The 15767-nt window shown below is 37.0% G+C and overlaps 2 protein-coding genes across 5 annotated transcripts in view; one reads left to right on the plus strand and one right to left on the minus strand.

Moving 5' to 3' along the window:
* Positions 1 to 2440, plus strand: part of cacna1hb (calcium channel, voltage-dependent, T type, alpha 1H subunit b) — a 106821-nt gene extending 104381 nt beyond the window's left edge. For all 4 annotated transcript variants that reach the window (XM_082163746.1, XM_082163748.1, XM_082163747.1 and 1 more), the window contains one exon: positions 74 to 2440. In XM_082163746.1, the coding sequence (XP_082019872.1) occupies positions 74 to 1066 (993 nt within the window). In that variant the 3' untranslated portion in view covers positions 1067 to 2440. The remainder of the gene's footprint in view (positions 1 to 73) is intronic.
* Positions 2441 to 8868: 6428 nt separating this feature from the next.
* On the minus strand, positions 8869 to 14982 carry syngr3b (synaptogyrin 3b). Its single transcript, XM_082164507.1, has 4 exons — positions 14798 to 14982; positions 13071 to 13305; positions 10950 to 11095; positions 8869 to 10382 (listed from the first exon to the last, which is right to left on the minus strand). Exons 1-4 carry the CDS (start codon positions 14897 to 14899, stop codon positions 10164 to 10166), a joined length of 702 nt encoding a protein of 233 aa, XP_082020633.1. The 5' UTR covers positions 14900 to 14982; the 3' UTR covers positions 8869 to 10163.
* Positions 14983 to 15767: the final 785 nt, after the last annotated feature.

Genomic DNA, 15767 nt, shown 5'->3' on the forward strand with positions numbered 1-15767 from the left:
AATATATAAGAAAATGAATACAGAAAAGCATTCAAGATGGTTGTGTGATGAATATTTTTGTTCTTGCCTACAGCAAGCAATAAAGAGCGACTCCTTCGATTCCACAAACGTTGACTCCAGAGACACCTTACATATCCCGAGCAAGCCCTGCTCCAGTGATAATCTCCTTCTCAAAGTACCCATCATGCCCCTAACCGGTGGATCTGCCCCCTGTTCCCCCCAGGCCTCGCCCCCCCTTCTCCCCCGCAGCCGGACAGCGAGCGTTCAGACAAACAGACACGTGTACAGCCAGCGCAGCATCCCGTGCCGAAAGACCGCGCGCCATACGCACTCCATCAAATCTCTCGAGGTAATGCACACACATGCACAAACCAAGCTACAGGATTCAGTCCAGTCGGTCCGACTCAACACCAACGTCACCCAAAGAAGAGCCTCTCGGTGTGGGGCACGCAGCCACAACCCACATTTCTGTTCTGACACCCAGTCTCAGGACTCATTGCACAGTGGGACGGCCCGTCAACCGGACACCAGTGCTCATAGTCTACGGAAGCACAACAGTATGGAAAATAACGGCTTCCTATCTCAGCTCCACATCCCTCGCCGTCACTCGACGCACGGAGAGGAGCTGCTTCTTCAGCAGCAGACAATTTCCCCATCACCTGGTCCTTCTCCAACACCCAAGAAGGAGAAAATGAGCCCTCCGTGCATCTCCATCGACCCCCCCACCGACGCGGTCAGCCAGGAGCACAGCACAGTTCTGAGGAGGCGGACCCCATCCTTTGACTCCGCTCTACCACGGGACTCTTCAGATCTTCCTGACGTGCAGGACCAACCTCTTTTGCCTAGTCATTTGCCCCTCCCACAATTCTCTTTTGACCAATCAGATGTAAGTTCCCTGAGTAGCCTGTCGGAACTGCTTTCGGATAGTGACCAGTCGACGCACTCCTTCGCTCCTGAGGCCCGGTCGGGGCTCGTGGGAGACACAGCTCAGAGTCACCTCAGGAAGAAGGTATTGGTCAGAATGGCCAGCACTAGGGATCCAGGAAATGAGGATTCGGTTGCCTAGGGCCCGGGACACCGCGCAGGAAGCCACTCACGCATTCCGCCTCTTCGTAAAGCATTTTAATAACAGGAAGAGGCGGTGTCGGCAAAAGTATGCAAATGTGTTTCTGATGGAACTGATCTTTTTTTGCCTGATCATATTGATTAGGGAACTTTTGTTAGTGTTCATCATCACACACGTTGATATTGTGACAATTTATGTGAATTCATATGAAAATCCATCACAGAACCATGTTGCATCGTGGCATATAATTACTGCACATGACGGTGCAATTTTAACCCTCATATTTTGTTTGTGGTCTGAAAGTTGATCATTTAAAGTGTCATTTAAATTAACACTGTAATGGCTGACATATAAAAGTAAAAAAATAGAATCTTTTGAAATGAAACACTTTTTGAAATGAACCTTTAGACAAAATTATTTATAAAGAAAAAAGTTTGAATTTGTATTTTTGTTGAGTATCATGTTTGATACATCAGGCTTTTATGACTCATATAGTATGATATAGAAAAATCGAGAAAGAGAAACACCTCAATTTTATTGAAAAAGTAATGTAAGTCAATGAGATTATATCTCCCAATAATATACGATTATATTTAAATGCTTAGTTTTATGATCAAAGTTCTGTAGTTTTTATTGAGGAAGCAAAATAATACAATACAATACAATAAAGAATGAGAGATAAATAAAACGTTCAACAAAAGCCTGATGAATCAAATAGCCATATCTGATATTCACATTTGAACATGATTTTTTTTTTAAATGATGTATTTGAAAAACCTTGAAATATTACTAACAATATAAAAGTCATGTTTTCTTTATAAAAATCAGTAGAGATTTCACAGCAAAAAGACACATGTACCACAACCTGAAGGGAATGATATATAAAGTATAAAGTATACATCAAATGGCATGTAGATTTTGGTTCATGTAGGAACAGGTTTTTCAACAAAGTTTTGATCATGTTGATAATTTAGAGGCCTTAGAAATGTAGGTATCAAATATGATATAGTTGACTTTATAGGGTTAAAGTTAATTTCATGAGTTTCGTAATGAGAATTAATTATAAAAGTTAATTTTATAATGAACATACTTCAGAAATCCACCATGAAAATTATACATTACTTATGTACCTTATGTTTAGAGTCCCAGAGACCCAAGGTATATTAAGCATGAATAAATGCAAATAATTTTCACATGCATGACATTGTTTTTGTTTTTAGTTTTTTTTAAAACCTTTGACAAACACCAATTGTGTGACTGGACATGAATGATACCTCAAATCATGCAGTTTGTTGAGGAGAAGTGTAGTTTTACTTTTCTAAAAGATTAGATTAGAGTTTCATCTTTCGCTGAAAAAAAAAAAAAATATATATATATATATATGATGTGTTATATCATATTGACCCCAGACAAAAACAACATTACTGTACTGGATAATAGTAAATCTGAGTGTTAAAGCTTGAATAATATCTGCCTACTGAGTTTTGATCAGGCCAGAGGAACGGAGTAAAAGAATCGGTAAGGAAATAATGAGTTCATTTTTAAATTCTTATTAGTTTCCAATCTCAACAGAACATGAGGGTTAAAGGTCAGCGCTATACGTCTCATCTTCAAACAAACCCTTATGTCACATGATTAATTAACCTAACAGTCGTACCATAACTGTAACACCTTATTGTCTTATACAGAGTATACGGCACATAGAAATATTTTAGCTGAAACATCTGCATGTTTCATAATGCTGATTGTGTAGCTGAATGAATGAAATGATTATTGTATATATGTGTGGCATGTGATATTTTTGTAAAGGGTCAGAGTTTTACATGTTGTTGGCCTTCAGGAAGAAACGGTGATAAAGGAATGTTCCGTGTTCAAAGCTCTACATCAGAAAATAATTTTGATTCATTCCTCTGTTTGTAAAAAATAGTGTGTGTACAGTTATGCAGTGGAAGTCTATGGGGCAAAACATTGCAGCAGGATCAAATAAATTCAAAACTACAGTTCAAGAATTCAACATTGTGCCGACATGACACTACTGTGATGACATTGCCTTCCTACTAACCCTATGCAAAGTTATACATTTGGTGTTGGATTTACTTTCAAACCATTTTTACAAATAAGTACAAACACATTGAAAATGAACTGCAATTTTGAAGTAGAAAACTGAAATAGTTTGTTCTTGTAAAATGTACTCCAATAATCTGTTATTTTAGTTTTATTATACTTTTCTTAATATTTTTAATTACTGTAGCTTTTACTTTATTTTTTTTTCATGTTAATTTTAGTTTAATTTTTAATTTGAGCATTTAATGAGTCATTATATTCATTTTTTATTTAGGTTTAATTTATTTTTATTTCGGTTTTACTTAGTTTTAGTTTTAATTTATTTCCAGTTAATCATTTTAGTGACTAATATTTTATTTTATTTTATTTCAGCTTTATTTTAATTAACAGAAATATTTGTATAGTTTTTGTTTTTGTTAACAATGATAAATCTTAATATTTGTTTTATTTACAAAAAAAAAAAAACATTTTTAAAGTTTATGGAGGACTGAGTGCCAAAAAGAATTTTTTTTTTTTTTTTTTTTAATGACAAATAAATAGATGTATCTGTTGAGTTCATGTTTAAAACTTTAGTCAATGCAAATACACCAGAAAAGGACTTTTACACTGTAAAACATTTCCACCTTATTTCAACTTAAAAACTTAAGTTCAGTTTCTGCCTTCAATTTTTGTGTATAATCACATTGGCTCTACAAGTCATTCAACTTAAATTATATTAAACTGACTTAAAAAAATCGAGTTGAATCTAGTATAACTTATTTTTAAAAATGTGAAATTGCAGAGGCCTTAAAACCCTCTGGAATATTTTCCCCTTAGACTTTTGTTGTAAGAGCATTACTGTGACACGTTTTGTTGGTTTTATTAAATTGAGAAGTCAAAATTATTTTCAGTAGAGATTATCATTAAATTATAAAACCATGAAGTGTTCTTTCTTTTGAACTGCAGTGCACTATACATGCTTCATGTAATCATTTGAAAAAAAAAAACAAAAAAATTGTTTTCCATATGCACAAGTACAGAAGCTTCCAAAGAAATGAGCTAGCATGGATGCTCACACTCTTATTTTGGATTGATAACATTTGTGTTTTGGCCCATCATGTGATGAAGTCAATAATAAGTATAGCACATGAATATTTACATTTGCGCAGAGATGTTTAGAAGTCCCGACACGTATTGAATAGCATTAATATTATTTCCATTCAATGTTGCAGTATTTGCAACACTGTGACGGTTGTTCATTATCTGTAACATTTCCTCACATAAAGGCAGATGTGCATAAAAATTGTGAATCCTTTCCACTGCATGAACATCTGAAGGCTTTTCACACTTAACTCTGGGTTAACAGCTTTTTAAACCCCAGGTTAAGGCCACTTTTAACCCTAGATTAAGCAACATCCATGCATAAAAAAAAAGTATCAGAGTTTTCACAAAAATTATAATCAGCACAACTGTTTTCAACTGTGATAATAATAATAATAATAATAAGAAGAAGAAATGTTTCTTGAGCACAAAATTAGTATGATTTCTGAAGGGTCATGTGACACTGACGACTGGAGGAATGATGCTGAAAATTCAGCTTTGCATCACAGGAATAAATTACATTTTAAAATATAATACAATAGTAAACAGTTATTTTAAATCTGAATAATATTTCACAATATTACTGTTTTTATTTTTGATCAAATAAATACTGAGTACAAGAGACTTCTTTCAAAAACAAATCTTACTGTCTTTTGAGTACACTTGAGTAGTCCATGGCCACATTTCCATTAATAAACAAGCAGTTGTTAAAAAGGTCACATATGTTAACCCGGGGTTAAACATGAGTGTGAAAAGCCCTTTAAAAATAGCAAACACTAATGATTTACTGTAGTTTACTCATTCTCAAAATCACACTAATACACATGGATACATCTTTAAAATGCATTTTATGAATAAGTGTGATGGAGGAATTCGGGAAAACCAAGGGCTGATAAATATGAATGAGTATTTCTGAGGAAAGTGTGTCATGTATGCAGTGTGAGATCCAGAATGCTGTTTGACTGCTTCATGATTTTGGGTGCCGTTCTTCACATGAGTATCACTAAGAAACATTTTGTTGATAAACTATGGACATTAAATGTGTAGAGACTGTTAACTACTTGAAAAGATTTCTATTTTGCTTGTAGTGCTTTGTTTCCTGTCTATAATTCATTGTATTCATTGAACATTTACGAGGCAGATCAGCGTGTAAACAGGGCAGAATGCACATAATACTTTCCATTAATAGGGTTCCAAATAGGGCTTAAAATAAATTTAATAATAATAATCAATAATAAGTCAAGTCAAGTCAAGTCAAGTTTATTTGTATAGCGCTTTTCACAATACAGATTGTATCAAAGCAGCTTCACAGTATTAAATTAAAATAATACAACAAAGTTTGTTTCAAGAGGAATTTATTGATTGATAAAATTAAATTAAATATCCCCAAAATATCCCCAACTGAGCAAGCCAAAGGCAACAGTGGCAAGGAACCGAAAAACTCCATCAAGTGACCTAATGGTGTCCTAAAACTCCATCAGGTGACCTAATGGAGAAAAAAAAAACCTTGGGAGAACCCAGGCTCAGTCGGGGGCCAGTTCTCCTCTGGCATTTATGAGCTAGAGGCCGGATTGTAGTTTGAACTGTAGGATTATATGAATGCCTGGCTGAAGAGATGCGACTTTAATCTAGTTTTAAACTGGGAGAGCGAGTCTGAGCAACGAACAGTATCAGGAAGACTATTCCAGAGTTTTGGAGCCAAATGTGAAAATGCTCTCCCTCCTTTGGTGGTTCTGGATATCCTAGGTATGACCAAAAGCCTTGAATTTAGTGATCTTAAAGAGCGCGATGGATTATAGGGCGATAGAAGATCCGTTAAATAGACTGGAGCTAAGCCGTTTAGGGCTTTATAAGTCAGTAGCAATACCTTGTAATTAATACGGAACTTTATGCAGTGATGATAAAATCTGTGTTATATGATCATATTTTCTTGATCTCGTAAGAACTCTAGCGGCGGCATTTTGGACTAACTGTAGCTTGTTTATTGAGGATGCAGGACAACCAGCTAATAAAGCATTACAGTAATCCAGTCTCGAGGTCATGAATGCATGAACTAACTTTTCTGCATCAGAAACTGATAGCATATTACGTAGCTTAGCAATGTTTCTAAGGTGGAAAAAGGCTGTTTTTGTAACATATGAAATATGATTTTCAAAAGACAGGTTGCAATCGAGTATAACACCCAGGTCTTTTACAATAACAATAACATGTGTCAGTGAAAGGAGGTGCATAACCTTCAGAAGATTTTGTTTATGCACCTCAGGAGAGTAAACCACATGTAATATGAGCTGTATTACAATAATTAAAATTGCTAGAATGGGTTCAGAATGGGAAGCATTACAAGTAAAAGTAATACGTACCCAATACTTTTACATTTACATGACAGACAGCTCTTCTGTCTTCTGGGTTTTTTTTTTTTTTTTACTTAATAAAACTCAAATAATGGGGTTGATTGGTTGACATTTGAAACTATTTGGAATGCTGTGAATATTATGTTAGTTAATAGTATATTAAAACGTGAGATTTTTAAATCTATTGGTTTACAACCAACTAACCGGATGCCAAATTGTCCCTGTTTGTGGAAAATTCCATCCTCCAAAATTCATTTGCAAGCTTTTTGTTATCAAACTTATTCATAGCTGGTTTTTGAAACACAAACATTAGTTTACTGTATCATGTTATATTTGAAATCAGGGATGCAAACACATGTATGGTCAAAAAAGAGAGAGGTTATCGAAGCCCTCGCCCCGCGGCAAATATCCAGATACTTCCATAATTGTGATGAATTTAATCCTTTGTAAGTTATCATTTTGCAGTGTAAGATTACAGTTAACACCTTTAAATATTACATAAATGTATTATGTATTTTTATTAAACTTAGTGAGTGTATAAATCAGCAGCAAAAAGTAATTCTTGAGAAAATCTGCACAGTAATTTTATCAAATCTAAACATGTTAATAAAAACAAATTACTATTATTAGTACTCTTATAAAATTAAATCAGGCAATCATACATTTCAAAATTTTATAATATATGAATGTCAAGAATTCAGAAGTGTATATTTATATAGCCTACACTACACATAAATAATATACAATTAAATTATGCTTATTTTAAATGTATTGTGCAGGCTAGGTATAAAAATAAAGGCTTTTAATAATCTTTCAGTGCGCAAAACCATGATAATATGAAACGCTTCAAAACAGAGCGCACAAAGCGCGTATGCGCATCGCGGGTGCAGAATGATGTGCTCAAAGCAACATGGAGTCACAGTGTGCAGCGCTGCACAAGTGCGCATTTTGTTCACATTATAATTTGAATATGATATATTCACATTACCAAGTTCCGTTTATTTCTAAAGCACATTTACTACCGGCCACCGCCCGACATTATAATGTGAACTTTTAAATGCGCACTTGCGCACATTGGAGAGAGTTTTACCGTGCATCCTGCTGTAACCGGACGAGGCGCGCGCGCTGTTTGAATACTGAATGGAGAATGATTGACAGCCGCAGAGGAGGGAAAACTTTAATTGAATGATGTAAATACACTTCTGTCCCTCACATTAAGCTATGGAATGGCTTCAGATGACTTTGTGAAATTATAATCAGACGCTCTCAGACCCAAGTCACCCAAACTGACGTGAAAAAAGCGGGAGGCGCCGAAAAGCGCGCTGTTTGCATCCCTGATTTGAAATGATAAACCAAAAAAAGCACCAGATAGCTTCTGTGTGTTGACCTGGTAATAATAGCATGTATATCAACCTGACTGTAATTTGCCCTTATTTCTGTTTGTTTTTTCTTATGCCATAATAAAGCTCACTGCTATAAGGGACACACTGTAAATCTGGGTTGCAAATTCATGAATGCATACCTGTAATTTTTTTATATAAATTCAAGTTTCTTGTCAAGGGCTTTTATGGCATTTAGCTTTCTGGGAACATTCATGATCGTTTGCTAATTAAACTGGATTGATGGAAATGATTTAATAGGACGCCGTTTTTTTATGCTTAAACCTAAAACACTGTTTCTTGTTCCGAAAATTTTGACTGTGATGCAAAGTCTTCCACTAATTGTTTAATTATAAATGGGTAAATTTTTTAATTATTATTTAATTTTTTAAACAGTGTTATTGTACTATTATTTATATACTATTATAGTATTTATTCGGTAACACTTTACAATAAGGTTCCTTTATTAAACATTGGTTAATGTATTAACTAACATGAACTAACAGTGAGCAATACATTTATTACTGTTTTTGTTCATCTTTGTTAATGTTAGTTAATAAAAATAAAGCTGTTCATTGTTTGTTCGTGTTAGTTCACAGTGCATTAACTAATGTTAACAAGATTTTAATAAAGTATTAGTAAATGTTGAAATTAACATTAACAAAGATGAACAAATGCTATAAGTGCAGTTCATTATTAGTTAATGTTAACTAATGTAGTTAACTAATGAACCTTATTGTAAAGTGTTACCATTTATTCATATTTTCAATTAGCTTTTATTTTTATTTTATTCTTTTTTATAGTTTTTTTTCCTGCGCTTTAATTTATTTTTATTTCAGTTTTAGTCATTTTCGGTGGAACAGAATTTGTTCATTTTTAAAAAGGGTTTGTTACGTCAGAAGGAACATGAATCACAGCACACACACTCTTCACTGCTTCACTGTACTGGCTCATCTTTATTCAGGACCTCATGGACCTTGAAGACTTTAATAACCACTGTGACTTCTTCCATTAACAAAATATAACAGTTAACTCTCTGCTTCAGGGGGGATTTGAGGCATTTTACCATATCATGCAATTAGACGGGATTAGAGCAAACACACACATTCCACACACACATACACACACACACACACACATGTGCACAAGTATGCTTGTTAAAGTAAACAGTCTGTTCCAGTAATCTCAGTTATCTCATCTGGAATGTCTCTGACTGCTCCGAGAGTCCATCATCAAACACACACACACACACACACACACAGAGAGAGAGAGAGAGAGAGAGAGAGAGAGAGAGAGAGAGAGAGACACCTAATTTGTTCATCCTCTGACCATTTCTCATTATCTCTCTCTCTCTCTCCCTCTCTCTCTTGATAGTGACTGTAAGCACTTTTAAAAAACAAAATTAGCTCATTCTTTCTTAACAAAAACATATTTTGACACAAATGACGTGGACAGCACTAATTTCACTGCAGTAAACATGATGTGTTTGGTACAGTTGTCGATCATCTATGCCAAGATGCTATTATTTAATAATCAGACACACAAAAATAAGTATAATGCATTTTCTTTATCATGATTAAAGGTGCACTAGCTAACTTTTTCAATTGGGAAAAAAGTTTTACCCTGAAAGAAATACATTTTTTGTATGTTGTATATTCACATGAAATATGACTCTCATGTCAGTGGTCTAAAAAATGCATTCTATTCAAGGGTGGTCCACAACACACTTTATTTCTGTAAACCACTTTTTAATCTGACAATTTAGTTGAATAAATAATTTTCATTCTTTTTCATTATATTAATTGAATTATTATAATAAATTATAATCGTTCAAAATTATTTTTACCATGGCAAAAGCATTACTTAGTGCACCTTTAATTATTTTTCAACTTTTTTTAAAGATAAATAGTAATAATAATAAAATGCTTTACTAAATAAATAGCACATTGTGATTTTGACAAAAATGTGTTGACTGTAAATGTAAAACGCGTGGGTAGGCAATGACAATCAATGTCCCAAAACATCCACTTCTGCTCAAGTTAACGTGAGACTACATTATCATTTAATTCTGTATTATAGTGTGGATTACAGAGGCGAGCATCATCCCTTCGCCACCTTGTTACTAAAACGCGATACGATACAATACATTTAGCTAACATTGACGGCAGTCTATACTCTGTCCTTTAGCGCTGCTATATTCCTTGTCTTCTGATTGGTTGTGGATTAAAAGGCTGGCGGGATGTTGTATCCAGGGGGGCGGGTCTCCACGGTTTCGATGAGCGGTGGACTCTGGTAAGCGTTGACGGGGACGGTAGTCTGACCGATTACATCGTTGGAGGGGTACGGCTGCTTGGGTGCCAGGTCGCCCACAGGCTCGGTGGTGAACAGTGTCATGTCTGTACCCAGCAGGAACCTCTGAACAGCGCACACCGTAAGGCCCGCCTAGTCAGGATAACCAGGATTATGCATATTAGTCTGATTAGCATGTTAGTGAGAAACATAACCAAGCTTTTGAAGTATATCAAGCATAGTAGCAAGAGTTAGTTGGAATGCTTGAGTTAACCAAGTTACAGTATAAACACAAAAGAACAAAGTTCTCTGACTAGATCTAGAAGTTCAATTTTATGACTTGTTTTTATCAATATATGTGAAGTATGAGTATTCCAATATTTATGACACATTATTCTTGTTTTTAAGCTTTATAGATTTATAATGGTTATTATAGAGTGCATGCTTTGTATTAACCATATTGATAGCACTTTGTACAACTATCAGACTTGCATACGTTAGTGTGCTCTTGAGAGTAGAACAGGAAATCTACATCTACACTATTGAGAGACTGTTAGTCTGGTTGGACAAAAGCCTCTGTTTATCCTCCATAAAGGCAGTGTTCTTAAAACTGTGCACTGCTAGAAGACATAGATACGCCTGAAACACAAACACCAACATTGGCGCTCAAAAATGAACGTAATTGTGACTGTATGTATCTGGGAAGGTGGGATGTCTTACCCAGATAAGGATGGAGAAGAAAGAGAAGGCAATAGCTGCTCGTGCTGCGTCTGACGCCTGCTCCAGCGGCAGCTCCTTAGGGGACGTACGGCTCCACTGATTGGCCAAAAAACAGAATCCTACAAACCAAAGGAACGTCCAAAATCCTAAAGAGAAGGAATGGGAAAATGTCAAAAATACTATTATATAATAAAATTATTATCATGCAAAAATACTGACAAATTCAGCTATTGGGGTTAGATTTAGTTATTATTTCTTGACATAAAATAAACGTTAACTGAAAATAAAAAAAGCAAACATTTTAAGAGCAAACACAAAGTCTCTCGGGGAAACGCAAACATTTTGAGAGCGAACGCAAAGTTTCTCTGGGAAACGCAAACATTTTGAGAGCGAACGGAAAGTTTCTCGAGGAACGCAAACATTTTGAGAGCGAACGCAAAGTTTCTCTGGGAAACGCAAACATTTTGAGAGCGAACGGAAAGTTTCTCGAGGAACGCAAACATTTTGAGAGCGAACGGAAAGTTTCTCGGGGAACGCAAACATTTTGAGAGCGAACGCAAAGTTTCTCGGGGGAACGCAAACATTTTGAGAGCGAACGGAAAGTTTCTCGGGGAACGCAAACATTTTGAGTGCGAACTCAAAGTTTCTCGGGGAATGCAAACATTTTGAGTGCGAACTCAAAGTTTCTCGGGGGAACGCAAACATTTTGAGAGCGAACGCAAAGTTTCTCGGGGGAACGCAAACATTTTGAGTGCGAACGCAAAGTTTCTCGGGGAACGCAAACATTTTGAGAGCGAACGCAAAGTTTCTCGGGGAACGCAAACATTTTGAGTGCGAACGCAAAGTTCCTCGGGGAACGCAAACATTTTGAGAGCGAACGCAAAGTTTCTCGGGGGAACGCAAACATTTTGAGTGCGAACGCAAAGTTCCTCGGGGAACGCAAACATTTTGAGAGCGAACGCAAAGTTTCTCGGGGAACGCAAACATTTTGAGTGCGAACGCAAAGTTTCTCGGGGGAACGCAAACATTTTGAGTGCAAACGCAAAGTTTCTCGGGGAACGCAAACATTTTGAGAGCGAACGCAAAGTTTCTCGGGGGAACGCAAACATTTTGAGTGCGAACGCAAAGTTTCTCGGGGAACGCAAACATTTTGAGAGCGAACGCAAAGTTTCTCGGGGAACGCAAACATTTTGAGAGCGAACGCAAAGTTTCTCGGGGAACGCAAACATTTTGAGTGCGAACTCAAAGTTTCTCGGGGAACGCAAACATTTTGAAAGCGAACGCAAAGTTTCTCGGGGAACGCAAACATTTTGAGTGCGAACGCAAAGTTTCTCGGGGGAACGCAAACATTTTGAGAGCGAACTCAAAGTTTCTCGGGGAACGCAAACATTTTGAGAGCGAACGCAAAGTTTCTCGGGGAACGCAAACATTTTGAGAGCGAACGCAAAGTTTCTCGGGGAACGCAAACATTTTGAGTGCGAACTCAAAGTTTCTCGGGGAACGCAAACATTTTGAAAGCGAACGCAAAGTTTCTCGGGGGAACGCAAACATTTTGAGAGCGAACGCAAAGTTTCTCGGGGGAACGCAAACATTTTGAGTGCGAACTCAAAGTTTCTCGGGGAACGCAAACATTTTGAGAGCGAACGCAAAGTTTCTCGGGGAACGCAAACATTTTGAGTGCGAACGCAAAGTTTCTCTGGGGAACGCAAACATTTTGAGAGCGAACGCAAAGTTTCTCGGGGAACGCAAACATTTTGAGTGCGAACTCAAAGTTTCTCGGGGAACGCAAACATTTTGAGAGCGAACGCAAAGTTTCTCGGGGAACGCAAACATTTTGAGTGCGAACGCAAAGTTTCTCGGGGAACGCAAACATTTTGAAAGCGAACGCAAAGTTTCTCGGGGAACGCAAACATTTTGAAAGCGAACGCAAAGTTTCTCGGGGGAACGCAAACATTTGTGAGAGAACACAAAAGCATTTACATATCATTTTTCCTCACATCTCATATGGGTGCCTATATCAGTGACTGTAAATGTACAAGAAAATAAAAAACACTCACAGGATATTACAGTAACTGCATTTCAGACATAAAATCAACGTGATTAATGACTGAATATTTTTACCTGAAAAAACTATCTCCAACAACACTGCTCTCTTTCTGTCTTTGACACTGCTGATCTGGGGGAAGTAGACGTCCAGGGCCAGGAAGAAGACGCTGGCTAAGAAAGCCAATATTCCTATCGTGATACCATAGTTACAGGCGTCTGCGTTCTTATTAAAGACACAGTGCAGTCGCTCGCTGCCCATATTCACATAGCCCTCATTTATTATAGAAGCAAAGACCACCATGGAGAAGATCTAGAGAGAGAAAAGACATAAGTCACAGAAATAGCTCCATAAACTTTATCCCTGGCGTTAAATTAATAAAAACCTTTCAATTATTTGCATTCTCAGAAGGCATCTAAGTAAAGCTTTTCTTCTCTTATATTATACATGCTAAATGGAAGTGACACATCATTCTCTTTACCGATGCCGTGCACTAGAGTGCATTTCTCCAGAAAGAATTTCATTTACACCTCAGAGAGAAAATGTGGCTAATTCACACTAATGCAACAGATCACACACTCAACCACACCCACTCAAACAAGACAAGAGATTACCAAAAAACGTGTGCGTGTGTGTGTGTGGGTTGGAGTAACAGTAAGAGAAAATCAGTAGCAATGCTCAGGAATCATGGTGCCATGTGCTATTTTTGCCAATGAAACTCCATACTGACGCATACATCACATCACGCATTCGTCATAGAAACTGCTTTGGTTATTGGCTGGCTGGATGAAACACTGTGTTAAAGGAAGAAGCAACATCCAACATGCCTCTAAACATGCCACTAGGAAGCCCTATCTGATCCCCTTTTGTTGGTGTACCGTGTAACCCAATGCAGGTTGATTCAGTCATTAAATTACATACATTGAATTAAATCAGCCAGTTTAAAAAAAAGAGTTTTAAAAAATCAAAACACTATCATCCTCTGCCCTTAGGCACAGAGATATCTGGTAATGGGTGTGTCATATCAGTCATCCATGAAGTTACTGTGTATGTTTATTTATAGTTCAAGGCAAGCTTACTGTGATACTGTAAAAGGGAAAAGTGTCTGCTAAAATAATACAGTGTATACAGTATATAGAGTATACTGTTATAAAAAGAAAAAGAAGAAAAATCATGTCAAGTGTTTAAATAAGAGCTGGTATTAATATTTTGTGTTTCAAATAATGTTTAAAAAAAAACACTGTTAATCACACACCAATGACATAACTTAAGTAAACCAAGTGGAAACATGACATTTAGAGGTGAATCAATGACTTTACAGTTTGGTAGGGACATCAGCATGTGCGCAGTCACTTCCTCTTACCTTTCATATTATTTCATAAGATGTTATGATAGACATAGAATGAACCTGCAGTATTTTTCATGAAATATCACCCTTGTTTTTTGTTAATCATATTATTATAAAAGTCGCATATTTATTACCATATTAAGGAATGACCCAAATTGCAACCTGTGTCACAACAGCCATTTAAAAATCTGCGCGCACGCGGTGCATGCGTCACTACCACAGCAACATCTGACGCGCGTCCACATAAAGAAGACAGCATCCTATAATAACATCCAATCATTAAATGACACGATTATAAACGGCTTTAGTGTAATACAAATTGTCAAAGAAAATAAAAATATAAAACGCGTGTTGGAAAATCAACCCGTTATTATAATCGTTTGATAATAAGCGGAATATAAACGACGGCAATGCATAATCTGCCAGTCAGAATTCATAGCAGATTGCTGTTCTTACCCATGCCAGCACTCTTAGGATTGTCTGAGGTTGTTTGACGAACGCAATCGGATCAAAGGCCGAACCGGCTCGGCCCGCTCCAAACGAGCCCGCTCCATCCATCCTCCCGCTGACTGCTACTGCTGCTGCTGCTGTGCGATACTCTGCGGAAGAGGAGAGCCGGGCGCGTTCACGGGCGCCTGTCGTGCACACCCATAGTCGGGCGCGCGCCTGTCAGTGTTAAATAATGGTGGGGATTTTGATTCATCTCAGTGACTCGAATCTTTTGAATCAGTTCACCGAAAATATTCAGCTTCGGTTTCCTGTAGCCAGGCTCAGTGGCGGTTCTAGAGGGGGGCCAGGGGGGGCCAGTGCCCCTGTGACAACAAGCTTGGACCCCCTTGTGGCCCCCCTAAATGTGGAGTGTGAAATAATTTTTACAAAACAATTTTTGCTATCGTTGTTTTTCACATGATCCGTTATTAGACAGTGGCAACACACGGAACACAAATGTAACCCTAGAGGGACTGCTTAAATCGGATCTGCAGGTTTTTTTTCTATTCAGAAGTTGGTGGACGTTTTGCGCGAATATTATAGTTAAAGCAAAGAAGGAAATATAGAGGTGAGTAAAGTTGTTAATATGTTGTATTTGTATTAAATGCATTACAGAAGTGTAACGTTAGATCAGCTAATCTTAACCTGGCCGTTTGTTAGTTTGTGGCAGTTTGAAAAAGGATCAAATATATGATCAACAAACTCAGTATTTGTATTTTTACTTAAACAGGGATGCAAACAGCGCGCTTTTCTGCGCCTCTTTTTCACGTCAGTTTGGGTGACTTGGGTCTGATTATAATTTCACAAAGTCATCTGAAGCCATTCCATAGCTGAATGTGAGGGACAGAAGTCTATTTACATCATTAAATTAAAGTTAAACTCGGATTCCCTCATCTGTCAATCATTCTCCATTCAGTATTGAAACAGCGCGCGCGCC

Source organism: Leuciscus leuciscus (genome assembly GCF_965113295.1).
Source record: "Leuciscus leuciscus genome assembly, chromosome: 3".
NCBI classification, from domain to species: domain Eukaryota; kingdom Metazoa; phylum Chordata; class Actinopteri; order Cypriniformes; family Leuciscidae; genus Leuciscus; species Leuciscus leuciscus.